The sequence below is a fragment of the Dermacentor andersoni genome, chromosome 5 (genome assembly GCF_023375885.2).
Source record: "Dermacentor andersoni chromosome 5, qqDerAnde1_hic_scaffold, whole genome shotgun sequence".
NCBI lineage: Eukaryota > Metazoa > Arthropoda > Arachnida > Ixodida > Ixodidae > Dermacentor > Dermacentor andersoni.
This window is the reverse complement of record NC_092818.1, coordinates 46,258,120-46,274,927: the sequence shown is the minus strand read 5'-3', so window position 1 is coordinate 46,274,927 and position 16,808 is coordinate 46,258,120. Positions and strand designations below refer to the sequence as shown.

General features: G+C 48.3%; 1 protein-coding gene across 2 annotated transcripts in view; it reads right to left on the bottom strand.

The window, feature by feature from the left end:
- Nucleotides 1-16,808, bottom strand: part of LOC140218462 (protein FMC1 homolog) — a 38,933-nt gene that overhangs the window by 14,938 nt on the left and 7,187 nt on the right. Inside the window, exon 1 of one of the 2 annotated variants that reach the window (XM_072288174.1) lies at nucleotides 14,991-15,086. The exons of the other annotated variant lie outside the window; for it this stretch is intronic. Within the exon in view, the coding sequence (XP_072144275.1) occupies nucleotides 14,991-15,071 (81 nt within the window). The 5' untranslated portion in view covers nucleotides 15,072-15,086. Of the gene's footprint in view, nucleotides 1-14,990; nucleotides 15,087-16,808 lie in introns of those variants that run through there. 2 annotated transcript variants of the gene reach the window in all.

The following is a 16,808-nucleotide window of genomic DNA, read 5'->3' as shown; positions in this document are numbered from 1 at the left end:
AAAACTCTTCTTGAATCAATTAGTGCTAGAGCAATAGCCACCTGTTCAGCAACCCCCGGATCTTTGGTATAAATGGAAGCAGCATTTCTAACGCTCCCTTTGCCATCTACCACCACCACCGAATAAGCATTTTTACCATTAATCCATGCGGCGTCAACAAACGCAGACTGTTCCTCCTGATCCTTTGCCTCTCGCAACAAAGCCCTAGCTCTCGCGACCCGCCTCCCTACATTGTGCACGGGGTGCACATTCCGCGGAAACGGACGAACCATGATATTTGCCCTAAGGTTCACGTTCAACTCGTGTAGGGGCGCCCTATCGTACGACACAGCCACGGCTTCTTCAATTGACTCTAAAATATACCTACCCGCTGGTGTACCTAGCAACCGCTCCCTCTGTGCGGTACGTTGAGCCTCAGCAATTTCATCTAAGGTGTTATGCAAACCCAGTTGTAACAACATATCGTTTGACGTAGTCATAGGCAGACCAAGCGCAGCCTTGATGGCTTTTCTGATTAATGCTTCCAATTTATTTTTCTCCCCCCTATTCCAATTTAGCATAGCTGCCACATACGAGAAATGACACATAATAAATGCGTGAACTAAGCGCATTGCACCTTCTTCTCCTAAACCCCTATGCCTATTAGAGATCCTTCTTATAAGTCTTATGGCCTCCTCCGTCTTCTTGGTAATACGCTGAATAGTTCTAATATTCGATCCGTTTGCTTCAAGTACAAAACCCAGGACCCTGATTGCTTCAACTTTGGGTATCACCGACCCTTCCCTAGTATGAATTCTAATGCAAGGCTCAACTTCCGGTACCCAACCCCTCGGCCTTCGACCTAGCTTCTTAGATTTGAAGATCAACAACTCCGACTTTTTAGTGGAGCACTTGAGCCCCATGAGACCCAGATACTCCTCCGTAAGCGTTACCACCTGCTGCAGCCTAGCCTCAAGCTCTCCATCACTACCACCGACACTCCATATAGTAATGTCATCCGCGTAGATAGAATAGCCAATATCCTGGACAGTGTCCAGTCTATTAGCCAACTTCGACATCGCCAGATTGAATAACATAGGCGAGAGTACGGATCCCTGTGGAGTACCACAGCAACCCAATTTAAAGAGTTCCGACTTTATCTCCCCAAACCTGAGACATGTCCTTCTATCCGTAAGGAAAGCCTTGACAAAATGGAAAAGCCGCTGCCCCAAATTCAAGTCCGATAGCACCAGTAGAATGAAAGAATGTCGGATTTTATCGAAAGCTTTTTCTACATCAAGTCCAATTAGTGCCTTAGTATCCCTTGTCCGCCGGTCAAGGATCTGATGCTTAATCCTGATCATAGCATCCCGAGTCGAGAGGCCGGGCCGAAATCCTATCATCGAGTGCGGTAAGACCCCATTGCCCTCTACATAACGCGTTAGCCTATTTAAAATGGCATGCTCAGCGACTTTCCCCAAACACGACGTCAGGGAAATGGGTCTGAGATTTTCAAGTCCTATGGCCTTCCCCGGTTTGGGTATCAGAACAGTAGTTGCAAGTTTCCACTCTTCCGGGAAAGAGCCTTCCTTCCATAGGCAATTGATCTGCCGCGTAAGGAACTCAATTGACCCATCGTCTAAATTCCGTAACATTTTATTCGTAATGCCATCCGGCCCTGATGCCGATCGACCATTAAGATTCTGCAGCGCCATCCTTATATCACTTTCAGTAAATTCCGCGTCCATAGCTGCATTTTCGTCTCCACTATATTCCCAAATCACGTCAGGTGTATCGTGCCAGGTCTCCAACGGAAGGTATCTCTCAGCCAAATCCTTCAGCAACTCCTGCTCCGTGGAGTCCCGACACGCCTGGTGGACCAGCTTACCTATCACAGTCCTCTGATTAGACTTAGTGTTTGTCTCATCTAGTAAATGTCTGAGCAAACTCCAGGCGCCTCCCCTCTTAATGGGACCATCAATAGAATTGCACACTTCATCCCATTGCTGCTTGCACAGTACCCGACAATGGTCTTCAATTTCCTGATTAACCACTGCTATACGCTTTCTAAGCCTTCTATTCAATCTCTGACCCTTCCATCTCGCTAACATCGACTGCTTTGCTTCCAACAAATGTGCCAGGCGACTATCCATGTGTTCCGTGTCAATATCGGTCTGAACCTCTTTAGTGGACGCCTCAACGTCACTTTTAAGCTGACTAGTCCACTGTTCCAAGGTCAACTCATTTCCCTCATCTTCGATTCTCTGCACTCTTCGTTTCCTAAATGCATCCCAGTCAACCATCCTGAATGTGCGCTCCTTTTTATTAGCCACTACCAAAGTAATCATAAGTATGTAATGATCGCTACCAAAATCTATATTAGAATTGGACCAGGACGAATCCACCACCCCCCGAACAAAAGTAAGATCAGGTGTCGAATCTCTACATGTCGACGTGCCACATCTGGTGGGATACGAGGGGTCTGTAATCAGAGTTAAATTCAAGTCTAGTGCCTGCTGCCATAGTCTCTCCCCCTTAGTAGTGATATAAACATACTTCCACACATGATATGGTGCATTGAAGTCCCCTCCAATAAGCAACGGTGCATCCTTAGCCAGATTGGTTGCCTTGGTCAAGAGAGATTTGAAACTCTGCTTCGTGTCTCGGGGGCTACTGTACAGGTTAAGCAGGTAAACGCTCCTCTGACATGACCTTTGCCGACCTAAGATTACTTCCACCATAATATATTCAATCTTGCAATCTGCCATGTGAAGATCATGTCTAATATACGGCAACCTCCTATTAATGAGAGTAGCGAGTCCTCTGCCCTGTTCATTATCCTTAACTTCCGCTTTGAAATTCGTTAAGGTCACGTTAGACGTCAGTGTTTCCTGTAACATGATAACATGCGTGGTGTGCAAGCTAGTCTTGCAGTAGTTCAACAGCCTGCGTCAGCCCTACCGCGTCTTGCATATAGACATATCAAGCGATACATAGCCGATATATACCGAAACGAAAAAAACCAGTGAAAAACACAAAGGACAAGAGGAGAGGTTCACACCACAACGACTGGAACCTCTCCTCTTGTCCTTTGTGTTTTTGACTGGTTTTTTCGTTCAAGTATGTACCAACTGGCCCAGATTTCAACCCTTCCGATATATACCGGTCCGCGGCAATGTTCGCTTTATTCTTTCAGTTATCTTTATAAAATAATATACACGCAAATTAGCTGAGGGTTCGCTACGCGAACACTGCACAGTATTTTAACGTTTTTTGGACTAGGATTTGTTACCTTAGGAGTACAGTCATGCGCGCCTGTGCACACGTTGCAGCTACGCATCGAAGTGGCAGACGACGACAAGGACGAGTTCCAGGTTCCTCTACGTCTGCGTCACTTTGCTTCCATGCACAGATGAGAAACTCATCTCTCTGTTCGGAAATGGTGAAATGTCAAGCCAGCGTTGCAGAGTACGAACTCATGAGCGAGAACAAGAAATTTTGAAGCAGGTACAAGGCTTCACGGTGAATGTTTGCACTCCAACGTAGCCACAAAGGCATGGGTGGCAAAAACGCAAGCATCAATCATCCTATAACACACTTGAGTTAAGATTACGCATTATTTCTTTCCGTGCACATAATATGGTGCTATGCCTGCGTCTTTATGGAGGTGCGTCTATTGGCGATTTCAATTGCTCGGAATCGTCACTCATCTGCCGTATTCCAAAAAAGACCTCCGGCATGAAGTGCGAACTGCAAACCTTCATCGTTTCTGTGACGGCTTTGCCGATCCGCAGCTTAATAAATTTATTCCTCATGGACGCAGCCGGTGGGAATGAGTGAAGGCTCACATCACCTACCGCATAACTTCTGCATTGCGGCACACAGCAAATACGGTTAATTCTATGTTTGCTCATTCTGAGCAGGTTAAGTGTCCTTCAGGATCCCACGGGAGCTTTGACACGTTAAAACATCAACACAAGTGAAGGAAAAGCGTAGACAACACCAATACGCTACGCGAACGGACGGCAGCCAGCGCCGAGTATAATCTTTTGATTGTTTCCGGCCGCCGCTGCACGACGGCGCCGCCGTCCGTGAAAGTTGCGAATTCCTCTACGTTAATCGAGCCAGCATTAGCGCGACTTCCCTTCCCTTTCAATAGCATTACAGCTAATTTTCTCTGATAGAAGCATAAATTGCCTGAGCTTTTGCTGAGTATTTCCAGACTTTTCAAAATCCCTGACAATTCCCGGCTTTCCTAGTATTCCCGGTTGGTAGACACCATGGCAGATGCTCAACTCTTGGCGTCTCGAGCATGCGCAGTGGCGCTGATGCTATTTTTTTGGCGCCCCTGTTGTAAAAATCTAATAGTAGTCAGCATGCTAAAAGTTAGTTCTTTCTGTCTTTCAGAAAGCGAAACATGTTTTCTGGTATGTTCAAACTATAATCGAGAGCTATAGCGTCTTAAGCTCGTGCATACACCATATAGTTGGCATATTTTATGAGAGCTTCGACTTTGAAAATTTCAGTTAATTGCTTGTAACACCTGTGATAGGTGGAAGGTCCTAAAAATAAAAAATAAACTTAGTATTCCCACTGTACTTCTTGCGGGTGCAGCGGCGCCTGCGCTCTTCTGCATAGAGTAGACATTGCATGCTATGCAAATGCGATTTGTAGAGTGCAGTCGGTTGAGTGTCCACCACGTGCACGTCCGCTACGAATGCTCGCAATGAACACCGGGCAGCTATTTTTGTACTAAATTTCGCTCGTCTTGTGTTACATTTGCAACAAAGGCTGAGACAGCTTTGTTTTCTTTTGCTGTGGTTATTGACATCTTGTACAACAAGCAGTTGCAATAAAGCATTGAAACTTTCACAGTGACTCTGCCCGACACATTAGCGGATTGATGCCACAAGGTAGCATTGATAAACAAGTGAGCATTATATCACCCCGACTATGCCGGAACCCGACATCCCATTCTCATCATCAGCAGCCTGGTTACGCCCACTGTTGGGCAAAGGCCTCTCCCATACTTCTCCAACTACCCCGGTCATGTACTAATTGTGGCCATGTTGTCCCTGCAAACTTCTTAATCTCATTCGCCCACCTAACTTTCTGCCGCCCCCTCCAACGCTTCCCTTCCCTTGGAATCCAGTCCGTAACCCTTAATGACCATCGTTTATCTTCCCTCCTCATTACATGTCCTGCGCATGCCCATTTTTTTTTCTTGATTTCAAGTAAGATGTCATTAACTCGTGTTTGTTCACCTCACCCAATCTGCTCTTTTCTTATCCCTTCACGTTACACCCATCATTCTTCTTTCCATAGCTCGTTGCGTCGTCCTCAATTTAAGTAGAACCCTTTTCGTAAGCCTCCAGCTTTCTGCCCCGTAGGTGAGTACTGGCAAGACACAGCTGTTATACTTTTCTCTTGAGGGATAATGGCAACCTGCTGTTCATGATCTGAGAATGCCTGCCAAACACACTCCAGCCCATTCTTATTCTTCTGATTATTTCACTCTCATGATCCGGATCTTAGTCACTTCCTGCCCTAAGTAGATGTATTCCCTTACCACTTCCAGTGCCTCACTACCTATCGTAAACTGCTGTTCTCTTCAGAGATTGTTAAACATTAGTTTTCTGCAGATTAACTTTTAAATCCACCCTTCTGCTTTGCCTCTCTAGGTCCGTGAGCATGCATTGCAATTGGTCCCCTGAGTTACTAAGCAAGGCAATATCATCAGCGAATCGAAAGTTACTAAGGTATTCTCCACTAACTCTTATCCCCAATTCTTCCCAATCCAGGTCTCAGAACACCTCCTGTAAACACGCTGTGAATAGCATTGGAGAGATCGTATCTCCCTGCCCGACGCCTTTATTTGGATTTTGTTGCTTTGTTTATGGTGGACTACAGTGGCTGTGGAGCCGCTTTAGATATCTTTCAGTATTTTTACATACGGCTCGTCTACACCCTGATTCCGTAACGCCTCCATGACTGCTGAGGTTTCGACTGAATCAAACGCTTTCTCGTAATAAATGAAAGCTATATATAAGGGTTTGTTATATTCCGCACATTCCTCTATCACGTGATTGATCGTGTGAATATGGTCTATTGCTGAGTAGCCTTTACAGAATCCTGGCTGGTCCTTTGGTTGACAGAAGTCTAAGGTGTTCCTGATTCTATTTGCGATTACCTTAGTAAATAGTTTCTAGGCAACGGACAGTAAGCTGATCGGTCTATAATTTTTCAAGTCTTCGGCGTCCCCTTTCTTATGGATTAGGATTATGTTAGCGCTCTTCCAATATTCCGGTAAGCTCGAGGTCATGAGGCATTGCGTATATAGGGTGGCCAGTTTTTCTAGAACAATCTGCCCACAATCCTTCAACAAACTTGCTGTTACCTGATCCTCCCCAGCTGCCTTCCCGTTTTGCATAGCTCCCAAGGCGTTCTTTACTTCTTCCAGCGTTACTTGTAGGATTTCAAATTCCTCTAGACTATTCTCTCTTCCATTATCATTGCGGGTGTCACTGGTACTTATAGATCTCTATAGAACTCCTCAGCCACTTGAACTATCTCATCCATATTAGTAATGATATTGTCGGCTTTGTCTCTTAACGCATACATATGATTGTTGCCTATTCCTAGTTCTTTCTTCACTGCTTTTAGGCTTCCTCCGTTTGTGAGAGCATGTTCAATTCTATTCATATTATACTTCCTCATGTCAGCTGTCTTGCGCTTGTAGATTGTTTTGGCACTTTTGGCTATACCGCTTGCGGAAGAAGGTATTCATTATCTGCATATTTTTCTGTTCTGCAAACTCTACTAATAACTCTCCCCTGCTATTCCTGGAGCCTATGCCATATTCCCCCACTGACTTGTTTCCAGCCTGCTTCTTGCCTACCCTGGCATTGAAGTCGCCCATCAGTATAGTGTATTTTGTTTTGATTTTACCCATCGCCAATTCCACGTCTTCATAGAAGCTTTCGACTTCCTGGTCATCATGACTGAATGTAGGGGCGTAGACCTGTACGACCTTCAATTTGTTCCTCTGATGAAGTTTCACAACAAGACCTGCCACCCTCTCGTTAATACTATAGAATTCCTGTATGTTACCAGCTACTACTATATCCTTATTAATCAGGAATCTGACTCCTAGTTCTCGTCTCTCCGCTAAACCCTGATAGCACAGGACATGCCAGCTTTTTAGCACTGTATATGCTTCTTTCGTCCTCCTAACTTCACTGAGCCCTATTATATCCCATTTACTGTCCTCTAATTCCTCTAATAGCACTGCTAGACGTGCCTCACTAGATAACGTTCTAGCGTTAAATGTTGCCAGGTTCAGATTCCAATGGTGGCCTGTTCGGACCCAGGCATTCTTAGCACCCTCTTCTGCATCACAGGTCTGACCGCCGCCGTATTCAGTTGCTTCGCAGCCGCTGGGGACTGAGGGCCGGGGTTTGATTGTTGTATTCATATAGGAGGTTGTGGCCAAGTACTGCACCAGGGTGGCCAATCCTGCTCTGGTGAGGGAGTGCTTTACCGGTTCTGGTCACCGGGATCAGGCCGCACTCCAGGCCTGTTTATGCAATTTCATCAACACACGGATGTTTTTTTTAATCCAGTGGAAAATTGTGCGGCACCGCGATTCGAACGACGGTCCTCTTGCACGCAAGGCGGATACTCTACCTCTACACCCCTGCTGCACCGCCGCTGCACCGACATCCCACTAATGTCCCTATGACACCTAAAGATATGTCTAGCTTGGGCATTCATAAAACATTTCGGTGCTTCACTCGGGTGCATCTTTAGGATTTCCCAGTGTTTCTCAAGCTGAGGCTGGGTCATGGAGGGTCCAATCATATTTACATTCTGCTTGCCGCAGCAGAGATGAATTTTCAGTCTTAGTGCCCATACTTTTTAACGCTGTTTTCTTTAGGATTTACATAAGCATATATCAGGCCTGAAATTATGCCTATTATGCAGAATGTAATATTAGTTTTTGCCTGAAGATGGAAGGCGAAACGGCAAGACAGTGATCTAAACCTTGGGTCACCACAAAGAAGACTTCATCGAATACAGCCTCCAAACCGCAGCCAGTTTCGCTTGTCGAATCTACGATTATGGTTCAGCAGACATGGTTATATTAAGAAAGTATATCGGCCTTGTTACGTTTCGCCTACAACGCGCGGTATAGCCGGCGCGGAGCAACGGACGCCGGGGCTTCGTTCAAAGCGGCGGACATTTTGGCCCGTTCGGAGCTCCCGCAAAGCCTCCCCGCCAAGCGCGTCCAGGCGTGTTTCAGTGCCACGTGTCTTCGTGTGTGCGTGTGTGTGTGTGTGCCCACGCTTGTCAAAGCGCGGCAGCCGGGGAGAGGAGCTTCCCAAGTGTGAAGCGAGGAGGTCTGTCCGGCGCCGGCAAGGCGGATGCGTCACTACACTCGTCTCAACTTGTCTCTCAGCTCGTCCGTGCCCCGCCGTCACGTGGTCTCGTCACGAGGCCTTCCTCTTGCCCTCAACTCCGAGAGTATAAGAGCAGCTGCCCCCGGACGCCGGGAGAGAGGCTCCGATTTCTTCCGTTGAGTTACGTGCTCTCCCGTCTCTCCACTTCAGTCGACCTGACCGCCCGCTCTTTTGCGATGCTAGAATAAACAAGTTGTTCTGTTACCAGTCGACTCATGCTTTGCCGGGACCTTCGGATGCTTCCAGTTGTGCCCCAGGCCGCCAGGCCAACGCTACCCTTGGGGCTTGCGACCCATTTGCAACAACTCGTGCTAGCGGTGCGATTGCAATAACGGGCGTCAGCACTGAGTTTCCAACAACTGGTTGCCAGCGGTGAGATCGCGACAACGGAGGCCAGCAGCGAAGATATGCGGTTGACTGTATGCTGAGCAGCACAACGACCATCCGGGAGCAGTGCAACGAGCCCTGTGTGATGACTGGTTGCCTGCAGCGGAACGACTGCGCTGAATTCTTGGCTGCGAGGTTTGGTGAGTGCGGGACTTTCTTCTTCTGAGTTTCGCCAGGCTTTTGTTAGTGTCAGAAACAGAGCTGGTAATTGTGGTTGTCGTTGCTGCCGGGTTAGTTTGCGGCAAGACAATAGTAGGCAGTAGAGAAAGCAGCATTCAGAGCAGCCATGGATTTGAAGTCGCTGCGCAAACCGAAATTGCTGGAGCTTGCAAGAGTTGGGTCTGGATGTCTCAGACAAACTCAGAAAACCAGAACTGCTAAGGGCTATTCTTGAGTTAGAAGCTGAGGATGACGAGCTGTCGGAATGCCTTGAGACCATTGAGGAGAGGGAGACGGCAAAAAGACAGGAGCGCGAACTTAAAGAACAGAAAGAGAAAGATGAGCGCGAACGAAAAGAACAGAAAGAAAAAGAAGAGCGTGAACGTAAAGAACAGATAGAGCGAGAGCAACAAGAGAAAAAAGAAGAGCGCGACCGTCAACACGCTTTGGAAATGAAGCGTCTCGAGGTAGAGATGGAACGCGCTCGTAATGGAAGTCAGGCACACGGTGCAGGAGAACGAGTATTGTTCAAAATGACTGACCTGATGCGGCCGTTTAAGCTTGGAGAGCACATTGGTTTGTTCCTGGTTAACTTTGAGCGAACGTGCGAGAAGCAGGGGTTCTCTCGGGAAACGTGGCCACAGCGCTTGCTCACTTTGCTACCGGGCGAGGCGGCCGACGTAGTCGCTCGCTTGAATAGAGAAGAGGCAGAGGATTTCGACAAAGTGAAATCGAGTCTGCGAAAAAAGTACAGGCTGTCAGCGGAGGCGTTCCGTCGGAAGTTTCGGGAAAATGAGAAAGGTAAAAGTGAGTCATATACAGAGTTTGCCTACAGGCTTATGTCAAACATGCAGGAGTGGCTCAAAGAAGAGAAAGCGTTTGGTGACCACGAGAAAGTTCTGCAGTGTTTCGGGCTAGAACAGTTTTATAGTCGGTTACCTGAGAACGTGCGGTACTGGGTCTTGGATAGGCCAGACGTTAGTACGGTGGCTCGAGCCGCTGAGCTAGCCGAGGAGTTTGTGATGCGTCGGGCTCGCGGAGCTAAGGACGGTAAAAAGGGTGAATTTGGCTCCAAGTTTGAGAGGCCGAAGTTCACGCCCATGAGAAAGCGGTTCGAGACGAGGCAAGCGCGCGTGTGTTATACGTGCCAGAAGCCGGGTCACGTTTCGGCGCAGTGTCCGACCGAACGTAAGGAGACGGCGGCAACCGAAGCCGAACGCAGAAAGCGGTTCGAGACGAGGCAAGTGCGCGTGTGTTATACGTGTCAGAAGCCGGGTCACTTTTCGGCGCAGTGTCCAGAAACAAAAACAAAAGTCGTGTTTTTGTCATTATGCAGCACTGACGAGAACATGAAGCTTCTCGAGCCTTACATGCGAGACCTCCTCGTGAACGGGAAAGAGTGCCGAGTGCTTCGCGATTCCGCAGCTATGATGGATGTAGTTCACCCCTCTTACGTAGAACCCGATATGTTCACGGGCGAGTGCGCATGGATCAAGCAAGCCGTGGAAGCTCATAGCGTGTGTCTGCCCGTAGCAAAAGTGCTTATTGAAGGACCTTTCGGAGCGCTTGAGACGGAGGCCGCAGTGTCATCTATGCTGCCCCCCCCCCCCCCCCCGTACCCGTACCTATTTTCGAACAGGTCCGATCACCTCCTGCGCGAGAAGGGGCTTTTGTTTGGTGAGGCTAGCGTTCAGGCCTTAACCAGATCGAAGGTTCGGGAGCTCGCTGCAAAGGCGGTAGTTGCGGGGCCGACGTTGTCGAACGATGAGAAAGGGTCAGAGGCGCAGCAAGCTGATATTCAGAGCACGCCCGAACTGAATAAAATTGAGCCTGTAGCGTTAAAGGCACCAGCTACTGGAGAGGAAATTCCCGATGCGGGAAAGTTAGAAGAGCTATCTGCAGATTTGCTCATCGCGCCTACGTCAGACGGACTTAATAGGTTGCTAAAAGTCAGCCGGTCGGCTTTGATAGCCGAGCAAAAGAAGGATGGCAGCCTAGAAAACATACGCTGCATTGTCAAGGAAGGTATCGCCAAGAAAAATGCTCGCTTTGTGGAAAGAGGTGGGGTCCTGTACCGGAAGTATCTAGACCGCAGGGGAGTGGAGTTCGATCAGCTGATCGTGCCTCAGTGCTACCGTCAGGATCTGTTGCGCTTGTCGCATGGGGGTTCGTGGTCCGGACACCTAGGAGTTAAGAAAACTAAGGACCGTCTCTTGCAAGAGTACTATTGGCCAGGGTGTTTTCGGGACGCAGACCACTTTGTGAGGACATGTGACACCTGTCAGCGGGTTGGCAAACCAGGGGACAAATCGAGGGCGCCGTTGAAGTTGGTACCTATCATTACGGAGCCTTTTAGACGGCTCGTTATTGATACAGTGGGACCTCTGCCGGTAACAACCACGGGGTACAGACACATTTTGACTGTGATCTGCCCAGCGACAAAGTTCCCTGAAGCAGTGCCGCTTAAAGAACTCAGCTCAGTTGAGATAGTCAATGCACTACTGTCCATATTTGCGCGAGTTGGTTTTCCTGCGGAAATCCAGTCAGATCAGGGCACGGTGTTTACGAGCGCTTTGACGACAACTTTTCTCGAAAGGTGTGGGGTAAAGCTGTTACACAGCTCAGTGTACCACCCACAGTCGAATTCCGTTGAGAAGCTCCACTCCGCCATGAAGCGCGTGTTGAGAGCATTGTGGTTTGAGCAAACTGACTGGGAGCTGTGTCTGCCTGGGGTGATGTTTGCATTGAGGACCGCGCCGCATGCGGCTACGGGGTTTTCGCCAGCTGAGCTAGTGTACGGTCGCTCGCTGCGATCTCCGCTTCGCATGCTTCGAGACGGATCACTGCCCTCTCCAATGGCTGCAGACCATCTCTTCCACAAATGGCCGCCTCCTGCGCTGGAGCCTCGCTTTGCAACAACATTCCTTTGAGGTGCGTTACAAAAAGGGGAGTCTCAACGGTAACGCCGATGGCTTAAGTCGAAGCCCCTAACGTGGGAATCAGCCTCAAAATTGTTTGTTACTGATGTTTTTCTTCCTGAGGCAGGATTTTTAACATATTGCTTTTGTGTAGTGTTTCAAAGTGATGATGTGCTTTCTAGTGCAATTTTCCGATTTGTGGACGCGTTCTGAGTGCTGCTAAACTACTGTAAGGAACTAGGCAGTAGTATAAAAGGGGAAAGAGCTTGGCAGGGCTTAGTGAGGGTTGTGCCGTGCTTGCTGACTGAGCGGTTGACTTTCGGCGTAGTTCTAACGCTTGCCGGGAACGAGAACAAAAATGTCAACTCTCCCGAAGTAACTTTGCAGTGTCCTGTGTGAACCTGAACGAGAGAACGAGGCCTTCTCTGTGCGCTGCGCTCAAGAAACGCCGACGGACGCCCGACTTCGGTTATGAGCATCATCGAGCGACATCCCTCCGGACAGCGGATGCAGTCCCCTGACCATCGGGATCTCCTTCCCCCGGCGGGGCGGTCTGTTACGTTTCGCCTACAACGCGCGGTATAGCCGGCGCGGATGCAACGGACGCCGGGGCTTCGTTCAAAGCGGCGGACATTTTGGCCCGTTCGGAGCTCCCGCAAAGCCTCCCCGCCAAGCGCGTCCAGGCGTGTTTCAGTGCCACGTGTCTTCGTGTGTGCCCACGCTTGTCAAAGCGCGGCAGCCGGGGAGAGGAGCTTCCCAAGTGTGAAGCGAGGAGGTCTGTCCGGCGCCGGCAAGGCGGATGCGTCACTACACTCATCTCAACTTGTCTCTCAGCTCGTCCGTGCCCCGCCGTCACGTGGTCTCGTCACGAGGCCTTCCTCTTGCCCTCAACTCCGAGAGTATAAGAGCAGCTGCCCCCGGACGCCGGGAGAGAGGCTCCGATTTCTTCCGTTGAGTTACGTGCTCTCCCGTCTCTCCACTTCGGTCGACCTGACCGCCCGCTCTTTTGCGATGCTAGAATAAACAAGTTGTTCTGTTACCAGTCGACTCATGCTTTGCCGTGACCTTCGGATGCTTCCAGTTGTGCCCCAGGCCGCCAGGCCAACGCTACCCTTGGGGCTTGCGACCCATTTGCAACAACTCGTGCTAGCGGTGCGATTGCAATAACGGGCGTCAGCACTGAGTTTCCAACAGCCTCATTAAAATACATGATTAAATCAATCCTTGTTGAAATACATTAAATATTCTTGGTAACTCTCTCTGTTGTGGTTAAATTATATGTTTTTAATAAATTACAATGTAAAGTTATCTGTGCCATTGCAAAAAGTACATTTTTGAAGGCTTATGAAGTTTGGAGGAGGGAGGGGTCATGGTAGGTTAGGCACTACTAAAATGGGTCATGCACTGTAAAACTTTGAGAAACGGTGCATTAGACATTCCTAGGGTGCCTGCGTGTTCTCTGGAAAGGGTCCCTTAGCAAAGGAAGTGTTAATGACGGCTCTTGCTATGCTCACTTGCTTTGTTTAAAATGATGCCAAATGCTTTTTGTGATGTCCATGAAATGCAAAGCAGCAGCAAAATTAAATAACTCCGACAAGTCATCAGGTCGACAGGTCGCTTGACATGCAGCCACTGATCTTATTGCAGTTAAATTATCTTGTTAAATGCTGGACCTAGCATCAACATCATGGCCCAGAGTATGAAATAAAAATAAGTTATTCAATCAATCAATCAATAAAGGAAGGATGGTGTTTATGGTGTCAGTCGCTTATGATGCTGCATGCATCATATGCGACTGGAGGAGCCAGAAACACATCATGGCTGCCACATTTTAGACATCTGCAAGCATGGAGGAAAGAAACAGGAGAGGCCCTGATGTCACGTTTCTGAAGCCAGAAATGCAGCCATGTTGGTGTGCCATCTCACTCTGCACCCCCAATCAGCTCGCCGGAGCAGACAGCCGTCAGCTTTGAACTTGCATTGCTACGAGCCGCCAGAAATCGGAACAAAGCTACGAAACTTCTGCAACAGCTTTAGTGAAGCAGACGCGCTCCTATGATTTTCCGTGGCACGTTGAAAAAGACGACGGAGTCCCACGCCGCGATTACTAGAGCGTTTCAGACTGGCTGACACTCACGCTCATAGACCCTCAAAACTTTCAAGCTTATACACATCACACTCTAAAGCAAGCTTGTCTTGCAAACAGATGGTGCTGCGAGAAAGACACGGGCCGAAAAAAGTGTCTCACTTTTCAGAGGCCTAGAGCAGCAGTGAGAGCTTCAGGAACATGGTTGCTATGGCAACGTTGACATATGGGGTACCAGTCATAGTGCTCCTTTGTGAAAAACAGCATGTGATTTCTGCCACACTTTCTCCAACACGTCCGTGCTGACTGGGGCCTCTCCAACGCTTTCCTTCCTCCATGTCTGCAAGGCTGGTTATGATGATGTTGCTCACAATAATAATGATAATAACGTCAGTGCAATCCTGGCAGCTACATCCTCACTACTCGTTGATGTGCACTTGCTTAAAGTTGGATCGACAGCCCGTAATATATATATATGTATATGCCCTTGAAATGAAATGCAGCAACAAACTTAAAGACCTATACCTATATATATATATATATATATATAGTTTCAGAGAGCACAGTGCACATCGTTTTCATACAATACATTTCTGGCTATTCGACTGATGGACCAACCTTCGTCTAAGTTTCACTAGGCATTTTCACTTTGACAATGAGAAAATATTAAGCATTGTGCTCTTTCTGTTCTGAAATTATACTACTGGGGCCAGCGCAATTCCTATACAATATTATGTATATGTGACAAACCACACAATAGTGCAGTACGGTGCAATAGTGGAGGAAAGTAGACGAAGAATAAAGGCAGTGTTCGGGCAACCATGTTTGTCTCTGTCCACAACCTCCTGCTCATGTCACACAGGTCGACAGGATAAAGACTTGGCAGCCAGCTCATCAGCCTCACATCATCATGCAAGTACTCAACACCATGGCATGAACCCAGAGCGCACAGCTCCACTACCGACACCGGCCAGTATCATGACCGCATCACCTTGGACATACCCAAGTACACCGTATCAGCGGACGATGGGCCCGTAGAAGACTGGTTTCGCCTCCTCGAGCACCACGCATCCGCTGCATCATGGTTGGAACAGGATATGGTCACCAACTTCAATGACTACGTCACCGGTGAGGCATTTGGCTTCTACCTAATGCACATATATGATACCGATGAATTGTGGGAGAAAATCAAGGAAGAGATGATCAGTCGCTTTAAGGTGTACGCTGCAGACTCCCTCATTATCCAACAGCTGGAAACATTACAACTGGGTCGCCGCAGTCACCCAGTCTCCACGTAGCGATCATCATCAGTTCCAACCAAAGTCAAGTGACACTTCAACAGTCGTCAAAGAATGCCACATCTCAAGTGCAGCGGTTACTTATTCTGATGAAACTAAGCCAACTTGCATACAGCCAGGACGAAATCTGAATACAAGTGCCAGCACCACCGCACACCCCTTTCAGGGCGAAGACAATTTGGAGCCATGTACACCTAGAAATCTAGCTGCTTCGCGACTCTCAAGCCTCCCGCGTACTACACCTCAACAAGACGCTGCCAGTGCAGAAGCGTGGCACAGGCAAAGCAGCATCGCGCACTGTGGATTTACCGAAGCGCCCATTCATGTCGTTGCAGCAGCCTCGGAAAAGCCTTCTGAGAAGGCTGCCGCACTGTATTCGCCACCAGACAAATCTCACCAAAAGGAGCAGTGTACACACTACTCATTCATCTCTACATCAATTAGCGCCAGTAATCAAAAGGCATATCTCGATAGATATGCTACCTCAACAACAGTTGCAACAACATCGCAAATTCGACACGGACGGCGACCGAGAGCGTCGCCGAAAGCACGGATGCAACAAGGAAAACGTCAGTGCCTAAGGCAACTAAACCCGAGACGAACACAACGAATACGTCTTGCAAGAAATAAACGTCAAACACCTTCAGCACCACCTATCAGGACTCAGGACTGCTCCCACACCAAGGATTCCTACGACAACACTGTGCACAAGGACCAAAAAGACACAGACATTTTCTAGGCGTACCAGACCAACAGAGACGTCGCCTTAATGACCCAGTCCACTAAAGGTTCGAGCAGGAGACATCGCGTGTCTCCCAAGTCGCAAAGACACTTGAGTTCCCATAGTTTCCATGCGTCCAAACCTTCCTTCAAGGAGTATGCATATGTCGTCTGGAGTGCAATAGCCAGCCTCGACCACCTGAGCGCTGCTGGACACCACCGGACTGCCAGACTGACATCGTTCATATGTGAGGACAGTCTGATGGTATCATCCACCCTTGTACCTACGACTCTCTCGGTGGGAGGGGGAAGCATGTGACGAACCGCACAATAGTATGGTATGGTGCAATAGTGGAGAAAGAAGTAGACGAAGAATAAGAGCAGTGTTCGGTCGACCATGTTTGTCTCCGTCCGCAGCCTCCTGCTCCCGTCATATATATTTACGGCAAATTGAATTTGCTACGGTTGATCTACAACGTGTTATGTGCTCCCCTGCTTGATTTAAAAGCATCATACCTGCCAACCATCAAGCTTGAAAACTCAAAAGAAAAAGAAACACGCCTACCTGATGGAAGGGGGGAACAACATGAATTTTTTTCTAAACACGTGCCTTTTGTGGCACACACACACACTCTAATAACGATGATTTATGTTTAGATGCAGCCCACAAGCAGCAGTAAACTATAAACAGCAGGAAATAAAAAAGCAAGAAACTGTGTTTAGACCGATGACCTTTTCCCCCAACTCTGCTGCTGCAGGCTTTGCCTGCTTCAGGAACTTGCAGCTACCCGTCTGATATATG